The 21,682-nt window shown below is 43.1% G+C and overlaps 1 protein-coding gene across 2 annotated transcripts in view; it reads right to left on the bottom strand.

Annotated features, from left to right (window-relative positions):
* lmod1b (leiomodin 1b (smooth muscle)) overlaps positions 1-21,682 on the bottom strand; it is an 89,807-nt gene that overhangs the window by 25,149 nt on the left and 42,976 nt on the right. For both annotated transcript variants that reach the window (XM_039749409.1, XM_039749410.1), the window contains exon 2: positions 3,015-4,544. In XM_039749409.1, the coding sequence (XP_039605343.1) occupies positions 3,015-4,544 (1,530 nt within the window). The remainder of the gene's footprint in view (positions 1-3,014; positions 4,545-21,682) is intronic.

Genomic DNA, 21,682 nt, shown 5'->3' with positions numbered 1-21,682 from the left:
ATATTATATAGATGCATTTAATTATTGTTATCATTTATGGTGGCTCCGAAATTCTTTTTTTGGTTTTCTGTGGTGCCGATCTGCACAGACCACCACCTAATCAAAGCACCGTGATGTCCCCACATTGTTGGATTGAAGGCCAGAAGTCCACATGACCATCATCATCATCAAGTTCTTCCATCAGAATCCTGAATACCATGAGGACTGATTGAGATAATTGATGTTAGGTAAAATGCCTAGAGGGGGCTGGCGGGTCTTGTGGCCTCGGAACCCCTGCAGGTTTTATTTTTTTTCTCCAGCTGTGTGGAGTTTTTTTGTTGTTTCTGTCCTCCTTGGCCATCGGACCTTACTTTTATTCTATGTCAATTAGTATTGCCTAATGTTATTTTTTACAGTTGGACAGAGAAGACTTTTTTCTCATTTTGGTTCTGTACATCACCACAATGAATTTGAAATGAAACAACTCCGATGCAGTTGAAGTGCAGACTTTCAGCTTTAATTCAGTGGGTGAACAAAACGATTGCATAAAAATGTGAGGCAACTAAAGTATTTTTTAACACAATCCCTTCATTTCAGGGGCTCAAAAGTAATTGGACAAATTAAAAAACTGGAAATAAAATGTTCATTTCTAACACTTGGTTGAAAACCCTTTGCTGGCAATGCCAGCCTGAAGTCTTGAACTCTTGGGCATCACCAGATGCTGGGTTTCCTCCTTTTTAATGCTCTGCCAGGCCTTTACTGCAGCGGCTTTCAGTTTGTGGGCCTTTCTGTCCGAAGTTTAGTCTTCAACAAGTGAAATGCCTGCTCAGTTGGGTGAAGATCAGGTGACTGACTTGGCCATTCAAGAATTTTCCACTTCTTTGCTTTAATAAACTCCTGGTTGCTTTGGCTGTATGTTTTGGGTCATTGTCCATCTGTATCATGAAACGCCCGCTGCTCAATCAATGTGACGTCATTTAGCTGGATTTGAGCAGACAGTATGTCTCTGAACACCTCAGAATTCATTCAGCTGCTTCTGTCCTGTGTCACATCATCAATAAACACGAGTGTCCCAGTGCCACTGGCAGCCATGCACGCCCAAGCCATCACACTGCTTGACTCCACCGTGTTTAACAGATGATGTGCTATGCTTTGGATGATGAGCTGTTCCACGCCTTCTCCATACTTTTTTCTTGCCTTTATCATTCTGGTAGAGGTTGATCTTGGTGTCATCTCTCCAAAGAATGTTTTTCCAGAACTGTGTTGGCTTTTTTAGATGTTCTTTAGCAAAGTCCAATCTAGCCTTTCTATTCTTGAGGCTTATAAATGGCTTGCACCTCGCAGTGCACCCTCTGTATTGACTTTCATGCCGTCTTCTCTTTATGGTAGTCTTGGATATCGATACGCCGACCCCCTGGAGAGTGTTGGTCACTTGGTGGGCTGTTGTGAAGGGGCTTCTCCTCACCATGGAAATCATTCTGCGATCATCCACCACTGTTGTCTTCTGTGGATGTCCAGGTCTTTTTGCGTTGCTGAGTTCACCAGTGCTTGCTTTCTTTCTCACGATGTACCAAACTGTAGATTTTGCCACTCGTAATATTGTAGTAATTTCTCAGATGGGTTTTTTCTGTTTTCGCAGCTTAAGGATGGCTTCTTTCACCTGGATGGAGAGCTCCTTTGACCGCATGTTGTCTCTTCACAGCAAAATCTTCCACATGCAAGCAGCACACCTCAAATCAACTCCAGGCCTTTTATCTTCTTAATTGATAAGACATAACGACGGACTTGAACACACCTGCCATGAAGTAGCCTTTGAGTCAATTGTCCAGTTACTTTTGAGCCCCTGAAATGAAGGGATTGTGTTCAAAAAAATAGATAGATAGATAGATAGATAGATAGATAGATAGATAGATAGATAGATATGAAAGGCACTATATATGATAGATAGATAGATAGATAGATAGATAGATAGATAGATAGATAGATAGATAGATAGATAGATAGATAGATAGATAGATAGATAGATAGATACTTTATTAATCCCAAGGGGAAATTCACATAATCCAGCAGCAGTATACTGATACAAAGAAACAATATTAAATTAAATAGTAATAAAAATGAAAAAAAGTAAAATAAAATGAATGTTAGCATTTACTCCCCCGGGTGGAATTGAAGAGTCGCATAGTGTGGGGGAGGAACGATCTCCTCAGTCTGTCAGTGGAGCAGGACGGTGACAAAAGTCTGTCACTGAAGCTACTCCTCTGTCTGGAGATGATCCTGTTCAGTGGATGCAGTGGATTCTTCATGATTGACAGGAGTTTGCTTAGTGCCCGTCTCTCTGCCACAGATGTTAAACTGTCCAACTTTAATCCTACAATGGAGCCTGCCTTCTTAACAAGTTTGTCCAGGCGTGAGGCGTCTTTCATCTTTATGCTGCCACCCCAGCACACCACCGCGTAGAAGAGGGCACTCGCCACAACCGTCTGGTAGAACATCTGCAGCATCTTACTGCAGATGTTGAAGGATGCCAACCTTCTCAGAAAGTATAGTCTGCTCTAAATACTTTAGTTGCCTCACATTTTTATGCAATCGTTTTGTTCACCCACTGAATTAAAGCTGAAAGTCTGCACTTCAACTGCATCGGAGTTGTTTCATTTCAAATTCATTGTGGTGATGTACAGAACCAAAATGACAAAAAAGTTGTCTCTGTCCAAATATTTATGGACCTAACTGTATATATTTTGCTTCATCTTGTAAAGCACTTTAAGCTACATCATTTGTATGAAAATGTGCTATAGAAAGAAATGTTGTTGTTGTTGTCTCAACTGAGATTGCAGGTTGCTACAGCATCTGAGGGATAGAAGGACTTGTGCTTGCAAAGACCCAGATCCTGTCTTGTTCATGACATACAAAGTCTGAGCGACAGCCTCGTCTGCAGAATCCCAACTTTAAAATTTCACAATGACTTCACAATTAACAGTTCAACTGAATACTCCTCTTCATCCACATATCCCAAAATACTACCCACAGCTTACCTTTTTAAGATGCTTAATGTTGCTGGTGCGGATGGAGGCCAACAGCTGGTCCCGCTGGTTCTTCTCTTGTGCAGGCAGTGATGCCCGCTCCTCCAGCTTTCTCTCAGATGCCGGCGTCAGTGAGTTCCTCAGGGCTTCCCCATTGAGAGGTGGCACTGGTGGGGGAGGGGGAGGGGGCGGGGGACTCCCGACCCCTGCAGCGCCACCCATTTTCTTAGGAGAAACTTTGGGAGACGACCAAGGTGAAGATCTTGGAGATGATTGAGGTGAAGGTCTTGGAGATCCCTTTGCAAAGCCCCCTTGCTTGGGAACTTCCAAAGTTCCCTTCTTATCGCAGTCTCCTTGAGCCTGCTTTTGCTCCTGAAGCCGCTTTTGCCTTTGTTTGTCCATATTCCTGCTCAAAATGTTGGTCATAGTCATCCGTGGACCTGCCAGCTCAAAATGATAGCCCAGCTTCAGCAACGTGAAGTTCTCCTTTAGGATTTTGGCCATCTCCATCTCTGTCTTGCCACCGCAGATGTGCCGCTGATTGTGGAAGCGCAGTTCTGTCAGGGTGGAGTTGTCCTGTAGGACACGGACAAGGGCTATGATTCCTTTGGCTGTGAGATGATTGGAATCAAGGTTGACACTGACCAGGGTTTTGTTTGTCCTCAGTGTGGCAGCGATGGCTATCGCTACGTGGTCATCAGCTCGAGTGTTAGCCAAAGCAAAGATTTTGACGTGTGTATTGTCCCTAAGAGCCTCGGCAAAGCGTATCAGTGTGTCATTGTTGATGACATCTGAGTTATTCACGTTCAGTTCTGTCATCTCTGGGTCATTGGCACGCACCTTCTCCAGGGGCTCATCAAAGATACTGGGAGCAGCCTCCTCTTCTTCTTCTTTTCCTTTGGCTTCTGCGGCATTTTCAGACATACTTACAGATGGCTTGGCATTGGCAACATTGTTGGCCTGCATGTCTGAGCTGTGCTTCTCAGTACCAGCCACCTGCTCATCATTTTTATTAGGCGATGTCTGAACGCTCTGACGTGTCCCTGTGTTTCTTGAAGGCGGCTCCTCTTTTTGACTGCTCTTGATCTCTTTACTGTTGGACCATCTCAATCGTTCATCTTGACTGCGTTCTGTGGATTTCTGGGCAACTTTCCCTTTGCTGTCATTTTTAGTTTCATTTCCCTTGGGCTTGTCAGGCAGTCTGTCGGCCACTTTTTCACTCTTTATCTCTTTACTGTTGGACCGACTCAGTTTATCGTCCTGATTTTGCCGTGAAGATCTTGGACGGTCCTCCTTCTTGCTATAATTTTGAATTTCCTTTTCTTTACATTTTTCTGGCTCTCTCTTGGCTCTCTGGCTCTCTCTGACACTGATGTTCTGATCCTCTTTGCCTTTGCTGTTTGAACGTTTCAATCTTTCATCTCGACTTCGTCCAGTAGGTTTTGGATGATCTTCCTTCAGGTTTTCTTTTTTTGTTTCACTGGCCTTCTGATTGTCTGCATCACTCTTTTTTGATTGCTTTCCTTTCGATTGGGGACATTCCTAAAGGAAAACAAAATATGGTTTGTTATTTTTTAGCAGTGGCTTGTAAAACAAAGACAAAGGTTGGCACAACTGAGAATTGCTGTGAATCTTCTTGGTGTGACAGAAATGGGGTGGCGGTAAACCCCAAATACAAATACACCAGAATGTCCTGGGTTCAAATAAAGGGTGTGTTTATTGCACGGTTCCTCCAAATTGAAGCACAAAACATAAGCACTAGTAATCTCTCCTCCAATTCTCCTCTCCTCTCTCCACCACACTGCCCTCCTCAAGTCAAGTGTTATCCTGCCTCCTCCCAACTCTGACTCACCTGGACAAAGAAGTGCAGTCCCTTTTATTGAGGACCCAGGTGTATTTCTAGTTAAAAGGATACTGCCCATAAAGTCACATGGAAGTCCAGCATAATAGGGAGTATATCTCCCTGTAGCACCCTCTTGCTGCACCCATGGACCCTAGCAGGGCTGTGCTGCCGGACTACAGCTCCCAGCATTCCCTGCTAGTACCCAAATGGGTGCAAATATGGAGGGCTGCTGCCATCTAGTGCCTGGGGGGAATGAACATTCCTCCGAGATGGTCCTTCCCTGTCCTTTTCTTCTTTTCTCCCATCCAGAGAAGGTACTGAAACCATGTCCAGTCAGGACACCATCAGGGTAAGGAATCTTCTCTGTCTGGGCTGTCCGTCCATCTTCTTGTGAAGTCCCGTTTGGGTGGCTCCTTTCCCTTCTTTGGCCAGAATCCACCTTCCTGGTTGGTGTTTCCTTTTAGAGGCAATCTAGCTCCCTAGTTGGAATCAGTTCTTTTGTAATTGTGGCGTTTTAAGTAACTCAAAACTATACAGATATAATGTAAAAAAGGCGATATCCCTCCCATAGTGATAAGGCAGTAAAAAACACATAAGAGAAAATAACTTAGCTTTCTTTAATGACGATTTACGCGGCATAACAGATAAGGAAGCCATGACAACACTTTGTGTATAGTTTGTCATTTTCGTCACTGCGCTGAAAGGATTTTCAGGACAGATGACGTTATCACCCATCTGTCCATTAGCTTCGAAGTATTTGGCTGCTGACCAAATCTTTTATACTGTTTTCTCCATGTGTAGGCCCTTACTTAGGTTCCAAACAAGGAAAGGAGAGGATTCGATTTCATCTCTAACATACAGAAATATTACAATGCCCATTTTCGTAGTTGTACCTTCTCTCTTCAAATGCTTACCTAGCAGTTTCTAAATGCTGAGAGCCCCAGTGTGCTAACTTTGGCCTGTACATGTGAGTGAATTTATAAAATACTTGTTGTACAGAGCCCAGTGACATTAAACTTATTATAACAGTCGGTATGCCAGTTGAACCAGTGTGGCACTTACATTGGACATGTTCAAAGTCTAGTAGGCATTCACTAAGCTTTAATGGAGGCTGGTTATATAGTGCCTAATTTCAGAACAATGAGTATCTAGCCACATAACAAATTTAAATAAGCAGATAATGCACACATATTGTAATAGTAATGAAAAACCAAACATAAAATACTATATATTATCGAACTCTTTTATTTAGCTCATTTGATATTGAGTGGCTCAAAGACCCTTCATAAAATCCACAAATCTGTCTGTCTAACACCTTAATTAAACAATAGCTTTCATAAGGCTTATTAGAATTTTTCTTTAATATAACTTGGGTGATGGGTTCCACTGAAAAAGCAAGGGTTATTGGGGAGCAGGAACTAGGGGTATAGCAGTTTTACAATGCTGTATACCAGGGTTTTTATTTTCTTTCCACCCAATCTTGTCCTTCTTAGTGTCTTAGTACCACTGACAGTCATTCAGGTGTGGGGGTCCTTCTTGGAGAATCACTGGCAACAGCCGACCCACCTTGGAGGATCGCCACCTCAGGTCAAAGTAGAGCAATGTTGATTGCTTAAACTGCTTGTCACAAGACCCATCACAAACCTTATGCGACCCTTTCCCATTGAATTAAATGACCACTGTAATGTTAGGGACAAAGGACACATTTGTCCTTGATTTACCCCAATGCTCAGCAGCTTAAAATAACAAATCAAACAATTCAGACGTGATTGAAATGCACATTGCAAACTTTCATTTAAGGGGATTTGCATACATTTTAGTCACAGCATATAGAAATGACACTTTTTCTACATGGTTCCCCCATTTCAGGGCATTATAATGTTTGTGCCACAGCAATGGCAAGTCTATTTAAGCCATCATATGTAGGACTTTTGTCACATATCCCTCACATGCAATGACTGCTTGACAACTGTGATTCATAGACATCACCAAGTCCTGAGTATCTTCTCTGATGATGCTCCGGCAAGCATCTAATGCAGCCATCTTTAGCTCCTACCTGTTTCAGGGGTCTTGCCCCCTTAAGTTTTCTCTTCAGTATATGGAAGGATTGCTTAATTGGATTTAAATCAGGTGACTGGCTTGGCCATTCAAGAATTTTCCATTTTTTAGCTGTGCTGCCTCAGAAGAATGTTTGGATCATTATCTTGTTATAGGATGAAGCACCATCCAATGAGTTTTGAGGCCTTTACTGGAACTTGAGCAGATCAGATGTTTCTACACACCTTAGAATTCATTGTGCCACTGCTGTCAGCAGATCCATCATCATTGAATACAAGTGTGCCAGGACCTGTGGCAGCCATACTTGCTCAAGGCATGACACCCCCACCATCATGTTTAACAGATGAGGTGGTCTGCTTTGGAACCTGAGCAGTTTCTTGTCTCCACACTTCTCTCTCACCATCACTCTGATCAGGTTCATCTTTGTCTCGTCTCTCCACAAGACCTTATCCAGAATTCTGCAGGCTCTTTGAATTCCGTTTTTGCACACTGTAATCTGGCCATCCTGATTTTGTAGCTAAGCAGTGGTTTGAATCTTGCAGTGAGGCTTCTGTATTTCTGCTCATGAAGTCTTCTGCTGATAGTCATCTCTGACACGTCCACATTAGCCTCCTGAAGTCTGTTTCTGATCTGTCGCACAGGACTTTGGGGCTTTTCCTTTACCACATTGAGGATTCTTCAGTCATCAGCAGTGGATGACTTCCTTGGCCTACCAGTCCCTTTGTGATGACTGAGCTCACCAGTGTGTTCTTTCTTCTTCATGATATTCCAGACAGCTGATTTTGGTCATCCTAATTTTTTACCGATGCCTCTACTGGTTTTATTCTTGTTTTTCAAACTCATAATGCCTTCTCTGACTTTCCATGGCAGAGCTCTCGTCGTCACGTTGAACAATGGTCGTACCTACAAACTCCAAAGGGTAGAAACAAGCCGAGGTATCTTATGAAGCAATGAAGCTCACCAGAGGAATCGCAAACACCAGTGACACCAATTGTCCCAAACATTATGGTGCCCTGCAATGGGGTGAACCAGTAAAAAAAAAGTGTTGTCATTTCTACATGCTGTGATCAAAATGTCTGCAAATCCCCTTAAATGAAAGCTTGCAATATGCACTTTAATCAGGGCAGAATTGTTTGGTTTTGTAATTTTAAACTGCGGAGCAGAGGGGTAAACCATGTGTTTTTGTCCGCAGTATTATGGAGGGCACTGTACAATGGTGGATCACAACTCTGTGTGACCCAAAATCAGATAACCCATACATTTAAGGAACTCTGCTGTCTACAAACGTGTTTATGCCACAAATACACAGGAGAGCTCTACAGAATAAAACCATAGAAATACCGTCTTTAAAGCCACTCCTATACTAGTTGTGTGTATTTTAGGGCCCATTTACACTCCTGAAAGTTTTCAATGACATCTCTCTTATCACCGACTCACGTGGCGCTGCCGTCCTTGTCCTCCTTGACTTGTCCGTTGCCTTTGACACTATGGACCATGAGATATTGCTGTTGCGGCTTGAACATCTTGTTGGGCTTAAAGGGGCTGCTCTTAACTGGTTCAGGTCATATCTAACTGGTAGACACTTTTCAAGTGACTTTAAATTCCTCTTTTTCGTCTACTGCTCAATCTTAAATGTGGTGTTCCTCAGGGATCCATTTTGTTCCTATTTAGTTCTCTATATACCTTCACCCTATTGGAGCTATTTTTAGGAAATTTAACATTTCTTTTCACTGCTATGCTGATGATACTCAGGTTTATATTCCTGTCTGCAACTCTGCAATAAATCAACTCCACAGCTGTCTTTCTGAACTAAGATCCTGGATGGCTAATAATTTTCTTGATCTGAATCAAAATAAAACAGAGGTGCTTATAGTGGGTCCATCAGCTAAAGCCTAAATTGGTCTTGGACTTCTCAGCTCTTTCTCTGTCTTTTGCAAACCTTGCAAGTCCACAATCTTGGTGTTATCTTTGACAGTAACCTCTCTTTTGAGAAACAAGTTCATTCTGTAGTCAAGAGTTGCTTTTTCCAGCTCCGTCTATTAGGTAAGATCAAGCCTTTTTTATCTTCTAGGGATCTTGAGAAAGCTACTCATGCTTTTATCTTCTCTAGCCTTGATTACTGTAACTCGCTGTATTCTGGGATTAGCAAATCCCTGACACACAGGTTACTGTCGGTCCAGAATGCTGCCGCTCACTTTCTGGTTGGGGCAAGAAAGTCTGAATGTGTTTCTCCAATATTAGCTTCTTTACACTGGGCTGCCTGTCAGTTTTCAAATTGATTTTAAAATCTTGTTGCTAGTTTTTAAATCTTTACATGGGCTCACTCCTCCCTATTTATCTGCATTGTGTGCTTTACACCAGCCATCCAGAGTGCTTAGTTCTTCTGGTCAGTTGTCTCTTGTTGTCCCTAAGGGGGACAGACAGGGCTTTAACAGCTGCTGCTCCTCGACTCTTTACCTCGTCACATAAAGGAGTCGTCTACAATTCAAAACGAGATTAAACACTCCTTTCTATTCACTTGCTTTCAGTAATACTGGTGGTTTCCTCATTGTGATTATGTAACATTACTTCTATTTATTATTTATTTTATTTATGTTCATTTATTGTATTTCTATTTATGTTATTCATGTTAATTGTATGTTTTTCTTTTATTCTATTATTGTAAAGCACTTTGGCCACAGCATTCCTATGTTGCTTTAAATGTGCTATATAAATAAATTGACATTTAAGTGTAAATTTCCAGCATCGTTTGGTGTTTTTCAAGCTTTTTATTGTTGTTTTACGTGCATTTCTCAAATGTTTTAACGCATTTTTTGCGTGTTTTTCACACAGTGTTCTCAAAAAGACATTTTGCAAGGAGTATATGGCAAAAATCATTTCCTTTTACCATTTTGGTAGCAAGTTGGGATCGACTTGGGAACCTGGAAAGTCAGCACAGTGGTCAACTGCCTGCTATGGGCAAAGCACCACCCAAAGTACACTGGGTTTTAGCTTCCCATTTGGCCAGCCCCAGTATGGACTTGTGATTCTGCGGGCTTGCCCTGAGGGGGTCGCCGGGAAAGCTCTTAGATACTGATGTCGCAAGGAATGTGGTGGTCCCACCTGACCTGGAAGTGCATCTCAGGGGCAATAGATCAAGTACTCGAAGTACTGGTGGATCCATCCAAAGTTAAAAAGAGAGCTCTCTGCATGACTCAGAGAGAGTTGGAGTCGGGTGTGGAGGCAGAGAAAAAGAAAAAGAGTTAAAGGGAGAGAAAAGGTTGTGCTATATGAAGGTATTAGAACACTCTAGACGAGAGCAGGCCATTCAGTCCAACTAAGCTCGCCAGTCCTATCCACTTATTTCTTCCAAATAACATCAAGTTGTGTTTTGAAAGTCTTTAACGTCTTCCTGTCTACCACACTACTTGGTCTCTTATTCCAAGTGTCTATCGTTCTTTGTGTAAAGAAAAACTTCCTAATGTTTGTGTGAAATTTACCTTTCACAAGTTTTCAGCTGTGTCCCCGTGTTCTTGATGAACTCATTTTAAAATAAAAGTCTCGATCCACTGGACTAATTCACGTCATCATTTTAAACACTTCAGTCAGGTCTCTTCCTAATCTTCTTTTACTTAAACTGTAAAGGTTCAGCTCTTTTAGTCTTTTCTCATAACTCATCCCCTGTAGTCCTCTAATCAGCCCAGTCGCTCTTCTCTGGACCTTCTCTAGTGCTGTTATGTCCTTTTTGTAGCCTGAAGACCAAAACTGCACCCAGTACTCCAGATGAGGCCTCACCAGTGTGTTATAAAGCCTGAGCAGAACCTCCTGTGACTTGTACTGCACACATCAAGGCGCTATATGACCTGACATTCTGTTAGCCTTCTTAATGGCTTCTGAACACTGACTGGCAGTTAATAGCTTAGAGTCCACTACAATTATTAAATTCTTCTAATAAGGTATTCAAACCTAACATTTTTACTTCCTATGTGTATTTCTTTCCATTTACTGACATTAAATGTCATCTGCCACAAATCTGCCCAAGCCTGTCTGCTATCCAAGTCCCTCTGTGATGATATAACGGATTCCAAATTATCTGCTAATCCACCTATCTTGGTATTATCTGCAAACTTAACCAGCTTGTTACTTCTATTCCTATTTAAATCATTTATATTTATTAAAAATAGCAGCAGGCCCACCACTGACTCCTGCTGGTCACCACTCTTAACATCAGCCAGTTCTGATGAGGTTCCTCTCCCATCACCCTCTGCTTCCTGTGTCTGAGCCAATTCTGCACCCATCTAAAAATATCACCCTGAACACCCACTTCTTTTTAATTTGATGCCCAACCTCTCATGTGGCACCAAATTCTCTTAATAGTGATGTTACTTATTTGGCTACAAAATCCATGGCAGCTTATCTCAATTGTCCGCACGTGCTCAGTGCAATCTATCTGGGTGGCATCACCTGCCAAATCAGCATACTTTGCTTTCCTCCTCTCATGCGCTTCTTCATCACCCCCTTCCTACCATTAATTCAATGAAGTACACAACACGTTTAGTTTCTGACCATAACACCCCTTTGGTACAATTAATCTTGTATTAAGGTCTACACTCAGCTCCCAATCATTCCTTACACTTAATTGACCCCCTCTTTGTTTGATTATACCTATTGGGCCATTGTTCTCCTCCTCCTTAACAAATACCTTTTCTGAATTTACTCCATTTCTTTTCTCTTTCACTGCCACATCAACACATGATACCACTTTATTATGCCTCCAAGTGTATCTTCTTTGGCTCAAACTAACCTTACAGCTGGACAGAATGTGCTGCGATGACGCAGTCCCTGCACACAATGCACACTTTGGGTCGGCCCCTGTCCATACCATTAGATTTATGAGTGTTATGTAGATTAACGAGTGTTACATAGTAGGATTATTTTTTGTAAAGTAATGAGTTACCTAATGCAAAACAGTCCACAGCTTCCTATTGTGGATGGGAAAATGAATTCTGAACTATACCAGCGAATTCTAAAGGAAAATGGGAGGACATCTGTCCATGCACTACACTTCAAGAGGAACTGGGTCCTACAGCAAGACAACAACACCAAGCACACAAGTCGTTCTATCAAAGAGTGGTTGGAGAAGAATAGCATGAAGGTTTTGGAATGGCCAAGTCAAAGTCTTGATCTTAACCCAGTTGAAATGTTGTGGAAGGACCTGAAGAGTGCAGCTCATTTGAGAGAGTTGACACAGTTGTGTATGGAGGAATGGGCTAAACCTCCTCCAAGCCGATGTGCAGGACTGATCAAGACCTTCTGGAAATGTTTAGTTGCAGTTATGGGGATCACACCAAATACTAAAAGCAACGCTTCACATACTTTTTACACTCACAGAAATGTATGCCTGGGTGATTTTCCTCAATAAATAAATGACCAAGTATGATATTTTTGTGTAATTTGTTAAGCTGGGTACTCCATATCTACTTTGAGGAGTTGTATGAAAATCGGATGATGTTTTAAATACCTCATGTGGCACCAAACTCTCTTAATAGCGATGTTACTGATTTGGCTACAAATCCATGGCAGCTTATCTCAATTGTCCGCACATGCTCAGTTCAGCCTCTCTGGGTGGCATCACCTACCAAATCAGCATACTTTGCTTTCCTCCTCTCATGCACTTCTTCATCACCCCCTTCCCACCGTTAATTCAATGAAGTACGCTACACGTTTCTTTCCTGACCATAACACTATGTCTGGCCGCAAGCTACTTGTAGTTATCCCCTTTGGTACAACTAATCGATTAATGGAGCGGAGGATGCCATCATCTATATGCTTCACCGATCCCTCTCCCACCTGGACAGAGGCAGTGGTGCTGTAAGAATTATGTTTCTGGACTTCTCTACCGCCTTCAACACCATCCAACCTCTGCTCCTTAGAGACAAGATGACTGAGATGGGAGTAGACTCACACCTGGTGGCATGGATCATGGACTATCTTACAGACAGACCTCAATATGTGCGTCTTGGGAACTGCAGGTCTGACATTGTGTTCAGCAATACAGGGGTGCCGCAGCAGACTGTACTTTCTCCGGTCCTGTTCAATCTATATACATCAGACTTCCAATATGACTCGGAGTCCTGCCACGTGCAAAAGTTCGCTGATGACACTGCTATGGTGGGCTGCATCAGGAGTGGGCAGGAGGAGGAGTACAGGAAGCTAATCAAAGACTTTGTTAAATGGTGCGACTCAAACCACCTACACCTTAACACCAGCAAGACCAAGGAGCTGGTGGTGGATTTTAGGAGGCCCAGGCCCCTCATGGACCCTGTGATCATCAGAGGTGACTGTGCAGAGGGTGCAGACCTATAAATATCTGGGAGTGCAGCTGGATGACAAATTGGACTGGACTGCCAATACTGATGCTCTATGTAAGAAAGGTCAGAGCAGACTATACTTTCTGAGAAGGTTGGCATCCTTCAACATCTGCAGTAAGATGCTGCAGATGTTCTACCAGATGGTTGTGGTGAGTGCCCTCTTCTACGCGGTGGTGTGCTGGGGTGGTAGCATAAAGATGAAAGACGCCTCACGCCTGGACAAACTTGTTAAGAAAGCAGGCTCTATTGTAGGATTAAAGTTGGACAGTTTAACATCTGTGGCAGAGCGACGGGCGCTGAGCAAACTCCTGTCAATCATGAAGAATCCACTGCATCCACTGAACAGTGTCATCTCCAGACAGAGGAGTAGCTTCAGTGACAGACTGAGGAGATCGTTCCTCCCCCACACTATGCTACTCTTCAATTCCACCCGGGGCAGTAAATGCTAACATTAATTTTATTTTAGTTTTTTTCATTTTTATTACTATTTAATTTAATATTGTTTCTTTGTATCAGTATACTGCTGCTGGATTATGTGAATTTCCCCTTGGGATTAATAAAGTATCTATCTATCTATCTATCTATCTATCTAATCTTGTATTAAGGTCTACACTCGGCTCCCAATCATTCCTTACACTTAATTGACCCCCTCTTTGTTTAATTATACCTATCGGGCCATTGTTCTCCCCCTCCTTAACAAATACTTGCTTAATCTCTTTAATCTCCTTTGCATTGGCCGGTTTTGATTTGGTTCCTCTCCCATCACCCTCTGCTTCCTGTGTCTGAGCCAATTCTGCACCCATCTAAAAACATCACCCTGAACTTCCACTTCTTTTAATTTGATGCCCAACCTCTCATGTGGCACCTTATCGATTTTTTATCAGTCGTTTAAATTTAAAAGCACTTTAATTGAACTGTTGTGACTGTTGTGGTGCACTTGTGTCCTGGGTTTGGGGCTCAGTGGCACTACCTATAGTCCACTCTGGCCATAGAGACAGCTTTATTACTCGGCTGACATTTATAGGCCGACACTCAGCCTTTTTATAACTTCACAGAGTGGACAAGTACGCTGTGCCAATAAACTGTGCCCCAGAGCTTTCCACAGCCCAGTCTCCCCCTCCTGTCAGCGGTGCTTGGTGAATCGAGTGATTTCCATAAAAGGGAAGGAGGCTACAAAAGAATCTTAAGCTCAAAAAAGAAAAAAAAAAAAAAAAGGCCCCCTCTTTCGAATAAATTACACATCCGCCTTCATTCCTCTGGGTTTCTACTGCAGGCTGCTGTGTATTTGGCTTCTTTTAATGAAATGTTCTTTTTGAAGCATCTAAGCCGTCCTCATCCATTCACAGTGCAGTACTTAACCTGAATTAATTATCTTTCTGGTGACAGCTTGAAATTTCTTGACAAGTTTGAAAAAGTTAAGAAGATAAAAACTGAAGGGGCCCTGTGCCTCTTTATTTCCTACTCTGTTATTTTTTTGGAATCACACAATGCTGCAGAACACAATCTGCTCAAATGCACGTCTTGGTTTGAAGGCATGTGTGTGAGTTGAATAAGTGACTGGGATGCTCTGGGTTGGTTTGCAGCCGGGACTGCCGATAGTCATGTTTGGGATGAGCCGGGCAATGAAGACTATGATAGTCCGGGTCATCTTCACAATCTCTGATTGCTTGCAGGGGCCTCTTAAACTGCCAATAACGTACCTGAAGGTGTGCTGGAGTGTGGAAGTGTTGGAATGCTTTTATTTTAAATGCAAACTAAAGTGCAGTGCCATCCTTTCAAAATTCTTCAAATAAATAATCCATAATATCCTGGCCCATAGGAAGGAAAAAATCAGAAAAACAGAGAGAGAGAGAGAGGTTAGGAGCGCACGCTGATACAGCGCATTGCCATACCCACCACATGACAAACCAATTCAGGATCCCAGATTAGGACCCGAGTGCAGCCATGCAATGGGTGACACCGCAGCACCACACCAATTCAGATGGAATGGAACACTGGGAGGTTTTTTATGGTGGCTGGAGTGTCCCAGGTTTTTCCCTACAGGATGGAGGGCCTACATGCAGGGCTGGATGCAGATTAACGTCATACCCAGGATGGAGCAATTGCAGGTTAAGGGCCTTGCTCAAGGGCCCAAAAAAAAGAGATCTCTTTAAAATATTTTTGGTTACTCCTAGACATCAATGAGATCAGAAAGAAATAAAATGGAGATGACATTACAGTATATCTTTTCAGATTGTTCTCCTGAGTATAAATACGCTGGTATTCTCATAATGATCCCCTCGAGTTTCAGCAGAGATCTCAGCAAAGTCACACAGTGACTTCTAAGTAGTATCTTGACATTTTTTTTGTAATCTGAAAAGTATTTGCATCGTATGGTGAAATGTATGGGCAATTGTTTGTGCTAATAAAACACTTTACAACGATTACAAAACTGGAATCCACACTTCTGAATAATTCTGTCAATTGCTATAATTTATATTGCTGTGCTCCATTTAGATCAGAGGTCCCCAACTCCGGTCTTGGAGGGCCAGACCAGTGGCTGCAGGTTTTCATTCTAACCCTTTTCTTAATTAGTGACCTGTTTTTGCTGCTAATTAACTTCTTTTGAATTCATTTTAATGACTTGCTCTTGAAGACTCAGATCCCTTAATTGTTTCTTTTTCCTTAATTGGCAGCCAAACAATAATCTAATATATAAAGCAGAGTCGATGTACAGTGCATCTGGAAAGTATTCACAGCACATCACTTTTTCCACATTTTGTTATGTCACAGCCTTATTCCAAAATGGATTAAATTCATTTTTTTCCTCAGAATTCTACACACAACACCCCATAATGACAATGTGAAAAAGGTTTACTTGAGGTTTTTGCAAATTTATTAAAAATAAAAAATTGAGAAAGCACATGTACATAAGTATTCACAGCCTTTGCCATGAAGCTCCAGAATGAGCTCAGGTTCATCCTGTTTCCCCTGATCATCCTTGAGATGTTTCTGCAGCGTCATTGGAGTCCACCTGTGGTCAATTCAGTTGATTGGACCTGATTTGGAAAGGCACACACCTGTCTATAGAAGGTCCCAACAGTTGACAGTTCAAGTCAGAGCACAAACCAAGCAGGAAGTCAAAGGAATTGTCTGTAGACCTCCAAGACAGGATTGTCTCGAGGCACAAATCTGGGGAAGGTTACAGAAAAATGTCTGCTGCTTTGAAGGTCCCAATGAGCACAGTGGCCGCCATCATCCGTAAGTGGAAGAAGTTTGAAACCACCAGGACTCTTCCTAGAGCTGGCTGGCCATCTAAACTGAGCGATCGGGGGAGAAGGGCCTTAGTCAGAGAGGTGACCAAGAACCTGATGATCACTCTGTCAGAGCTCCAGAGGCCCTCTGTGGAGAGAGGAGAACCTTCCAGAAGGACAACAATCTCTGCAGCAATCCACCAATCAGGCCTTTATGGTAGAGTGACCAGACGGAAGCCACTCCTTAGTAAAAGGCACATGGCAGCCCGCCTGGAGTTTGCCAAAAGGCACCTGAAGGACTCTCGGACTATGAGAAACAAAATTCTCTGGTCTGATGAGACAAAGACTGAACTCTTTGGTGTGAATGCCAGGTGTCATGTTTGGAGGAAACCAGGCACCGCTTATCACCAGGTCAATACCATCTCTACAGTGAAGCATGGTGGTGGCAGCATCATGCTGTGGGGGGCAGGAACTGGGAGACTAGTCAGGATAAAGGGAAAGATGACTGCAGCAATGTACAGAGACATCCTGGATGAAAACCTGCTCCAGAGCCTTGACCTCAGACTGGGGCGACGGTTCATCTTTCAGCAGGACAACGACCCTAAGCACACAGCCAAGATATCAAAGGAGTGGCTTCAGGACAACTCTGTGAATGTCCTTGACTGGCTCAGCCAGAGACCAGACTTGAATCTGATTGAACATCTCTGGAGAGATCTTAAAATGGCTGTGCACCGACGCTTCTCGTCCAACCTGATGGAGCTTGAGAGGTGCTGCAAAGAGGAATGGGCGAAACTGGCCAAGGATAGGTGTGCCAAGCTTGTGGCATCATATTCAAAAAGACTTGAGGCTGGAATTGCTGCCAAAGGTGCATCGACAAAGTATTGAGCAAAGGCTGTGAATACTTATGGACATGTGATTTCTCAGTTTTTTTATTTTTAATAAATTTGCAAAACCTCAAGTAAACTTTTTTCACATTGTCATTATGGGGTGTTATGTGTAGAATTCTGAGGAAAAAAATGAATTTAATCAATTCTGGAATAAGGCTGTAACATAACAAAATGTGGAAAAAGTGATGCGCTGAGAATACTTTCCAGATGCACTATATGTGAGTGTGTATGTGTGAATGTTTGTTTGTCCGCCACACAAATCTGCACTGGGTATCCGATCGACACCAAACTTGGGATGGGGCTCCTTTATGACCAGGAGGAGGTCATGGGGTATGTTTGGTTGGGAAAAATGTTCGTAGTGAAGCGCAAACCTTTTCACCAACACAATGTTTGGCACACGTCCCCGTACTTATCGTTGCAACAGACGTTCACCATGGCGCCATCTAGCGGCAGCTTAGGTGCCTGTGCGTCGCTCTTTACCCATGTTTCTTTAAATTGCCATGAGATGGCCTAAGTGTCCAAGTATCAGAAGGCCAACTGCTTTGATCGGGTGAAGGCGAACTACCATATGGATGTAAAAAGTGAACAACTCAGTGCGCTTGACCGGCTCACACACCTGCATTTCCACGGGTCACACTCCTACATGCACTGATAGTGCTTTATAGGGTGGTCCAGATCTAATTATGCAGTTTTCATTACGCTATAACTTATTAAATGTATTAAATAGAAAATCACCCGAAACATCCCAGACCATCGAGAATTGTGCGAACTGACGACATGAAAAATCAACTTTGCGCCAAACTGGAATCGTCCCTGCATAAATCAAAGTCATCCAGACGATCTGGATCTGCATAATTAAATCTGGACCACCCTGTATATTCCCTGAAATTGGATAAAATCTGGACCACCCTGTATTTCATTCGCCAACATCCGTTATATGGCAGCACATTTGAACAGAGACTCACCTTAAAAACACAGCATCCTTCCCCCACCATTTTCCCCAGACGCAGCACCGGTTGTATGTCACTTCTCTCTGTAGTTACCATTGCCAACATCCGTTAGATGGCAGCACGGTTCAACACAGACGCTCCTTACAAACGCTTTCCGACATATTGTAAATAAGGCAAATTCATCTCACTGTGGTCCTTATTCCGTACATGATGCCATGTAACACATTATAATTGTCCTGCTTTTCGCTAATATACTCATTCCACCGAAAAAAAGACGTACAATTGGAAGGTCCACTTCAGATGCCACAAGAAAGTAGTCTGAAATGCCACAGCAGACACAATCTAGAATGGAGGAACTTACAATAAAATGTGAATCAGAAAACTGTTTGTTCTATTTCTATGTTCTGTTTCTTTCATTTGGGAAATTCACCGGTTATACATTCCCTGGCAACACCGGGTACTCCTGCTAGTGAGATATAAAACATGACCAGCAAACTGTGTCCATCATACAATATCTGAAAATAAAGAAAGGTGAAGGCCGGAGGAATGCTGATCTGCTCAGGTCTCCAAAACATTTTATCACAGCTCTTAGAAAAGAGAAAATTGACAATTTTGGAAATGTCTGCTATTACACAATGAGAGCAGCGACAAGCCACGGAATTAAAGAACGGGTTTAATTAACAACAAGTGAATTTGGTTGGAGTTTGAGGGCCTAACTTAGCTGGTCTTCTGTTGGCTCACTCACTTCTCATTTTATTTCTGTTTGTTTGCCATTTACGGAAAGAAATGAAGCAATTCAGAGGAACGATGAAGAAATTCAGGGGAAAAAAATCTTAAAAAACAAACAAGTCAGTTCAAAGGAATGGAAAAGGAGTTAATTAGCAGCAGAAACAGCACACTAATGAATGAAAACCTGCAGCCACTGGGGCCCCCCCAGACCGGAGTTGGGGACCCCGATTTAGATCGTACTCATTATGTATGGCAAAGCGGTTAAGACTTTGGATATGAATCACTGAGTTTGTGGTGTCAGTAGTGGGATTTGAACCCACGTGACCACGAGAAATTCGCATCATCTGCCTGTGATCCAGTTGGAAAAACAAAAGAAATGGAACCGATCTCAAATGACTTAAGTCACCTTGAATAAAGGCATCACTCCAATAATACGTAAAAAGAGATTAAAAAAAAAAAAGACTTGAAAGAGATCTAACAAAATATCTCGTGCTTTTCAAACCGAATTCTCCATTTTGACTCCTTTTACCCCAATTGTATCTCAGGTCTCCTTTTTTGTCTAAAACTATTTCTCCTAAGGAATTTGAGGAAAATCATCTGTGACAAAGCTAATCCTTCAATGACACATGAACGAGAATATCATTTAAGTATCATGAGCCATCAAAGATCAACCTTTGAGCAATACAATTTTCCTATGGATGGGCTTGTGGAGGCTAAAATCCAAGGCAGATTCCATCCATCCATTATCCAACCCGCTATAGCCTAACTACAGGGTCACATGGGTCTGCTGGAGCCAATCCCAGCCAACAGAGGGCGCAAGGCAGGAACAAAACCCTGGTCTCCTAACTGTGATGCAGCAGCGCTACCCACTGTACCACCGTGTCGCCTTCCAAGGCAGACTTTTTCCTTTAAAAACAATCCTGAGGCACGGTGCCTCACTTCCAAAAAACTGATGTCTCCTCTTCTTACCCGAGACGGGATCTCTACAGCAGCCAGAGGAGACGTCCACCAACAGGCACAGGCAACCTTAATGTGGCTCGGGTTCCTGTGTCAGCCCCTCAGCAGACAGTGGGGAGCCACGCTTGATCCTTCACCTCCTGCTGCCACTCCTTGGCCTTTCATGTGAGACCCACTAGAGTGGTCGGTCACTTCTGGTCCCCAAACTACTCAGCAAAAGTGGCCCCTGCCACTCAAGCACCCTGGGCCAGTCTTCTCGACCATCTGCTTCCATTCCACTTGCATGGACTCCTCCTCGATCCTGTCTCTTTCTCTTTCCGTAACTTCCATTTCTTCGTTTTCCTCTCTTGGTTTCTTCTCTCCTTTTCCTCTTTTCTTGTTCTTCCCGTTACTACCGCGCAGGCTCCCTTTAGTGAGACAATTGGGTGCAGGTGCTGTCCTCCACCTGCTCTGAGTTCAAGGTGTGAATGAAGCCTTTGACTGACCTGCTCGCATGTACACGTGAATACGCGATCAGCCAAGCACCCCAATCAGCCTCATTTAGTTGTGAGCCTGCGCCCACTCAGAGCCTGCAAGCTTTGGGAATCGCAATTATTTAATAAAATTGCACTCTGCCACAGATCTCTTATCACAAGGACACTTAACAGTAGCAGAGGAAGGTTCAAAGTGCAATTGTGCTTTTATTTCAGCATTAGAGGCATTCTTACTGTGCCCCACACTAACCTGCACCCTATGGGTGACGGAGCATTCAGCTGTATAGCACCCAGACTTTGGCATGACCTCCATGAGAATACAAAATGGTGAAAGAAGTCAGTCAGTCATCATCCAACCCCCTATATCCTAACACGGGGGTCTGCTGGAGCCAATCCCAGCCAGCACAGGGCGCAAGGCAGAAACAAATCCCAGGCTGGGCGCCAGCCCACCGCAGGGCACACGCACACACACACCCGGGACAATTTAGGACCGCCAATGCACCTAACCTGAAAGTCTTTGGACTGTCGGAGGAAACCCACGCAGACACGGAGAGAACATGCAAACTCCATGCAGGGAGGACCCAGGAAGCGAACCCTTAAGGGTCTCCTAACTGCGAGGCAGCAGCGCTACCACAGACTTTGAAAAAAACAGTTTATAAATTTTATAGCTCTTAAATCCACTGAAATTTCCAAAAATAAATGTCAGATTCATATTCAGGGGCCTTAAACACAAGTCTTAGATCTCAGGAGTTAGGTTAGATTAGAAGAGATAAACTTTATTAAGAAGGCAATGTATAAAAACAGAATCAGAAACCAAAGCTCGCTGAACTGGTTTTATGGACTAATGCATGAACGTTGTGTGAAAGCTAGGGGGCAGCACTGAGCCCCAAACACAAACGCACAAAATAGTCCTGGGTTCAAGTCAAAAGGTTTTTTTTTTTGTCACACAAACACCTTGTATAACAATAAACAGGTTGTCTCTCCTCTACTCTACACTATTACTCCTCCAAAATGAGTGTTGCCTTCCTTCCTCCCAACTCCGACTCGTCAGACTACAGAAGCAGGCTCCTTTTATGTTGGATGTGGGGTTACTTCCAGTGACATGATATGGTCAGTTGGAAGTATTTCTGGGTCATACGAAATCCAGGGAGGATCCCCCACCGTGGCAGTGCCCTCTATTGTCCACCAGTGACCCCTACA

The sequence above is a fragment of the Polypterus senegalus genome, chromosome 3 (genome assembly GCF_016835505.1).
Source record: "Polypterus senegalus isolate Bchr_013 chromosome 3, ASM1683550v1, whole genome shotgun sequence".
NCBI classification, from domain to species: domain Eukaryota; kingdom Metazoa; phylum Chordata; class Cladistia; order Polypteriformes; family Polypteridae; genus Polypterus; species Polypterus senegalus.
The sequence above is the reverse complement of the archived record's forward strand: the minus strand, read 5'-3'. Positions and strand labels throughout refer to the sequence as shown.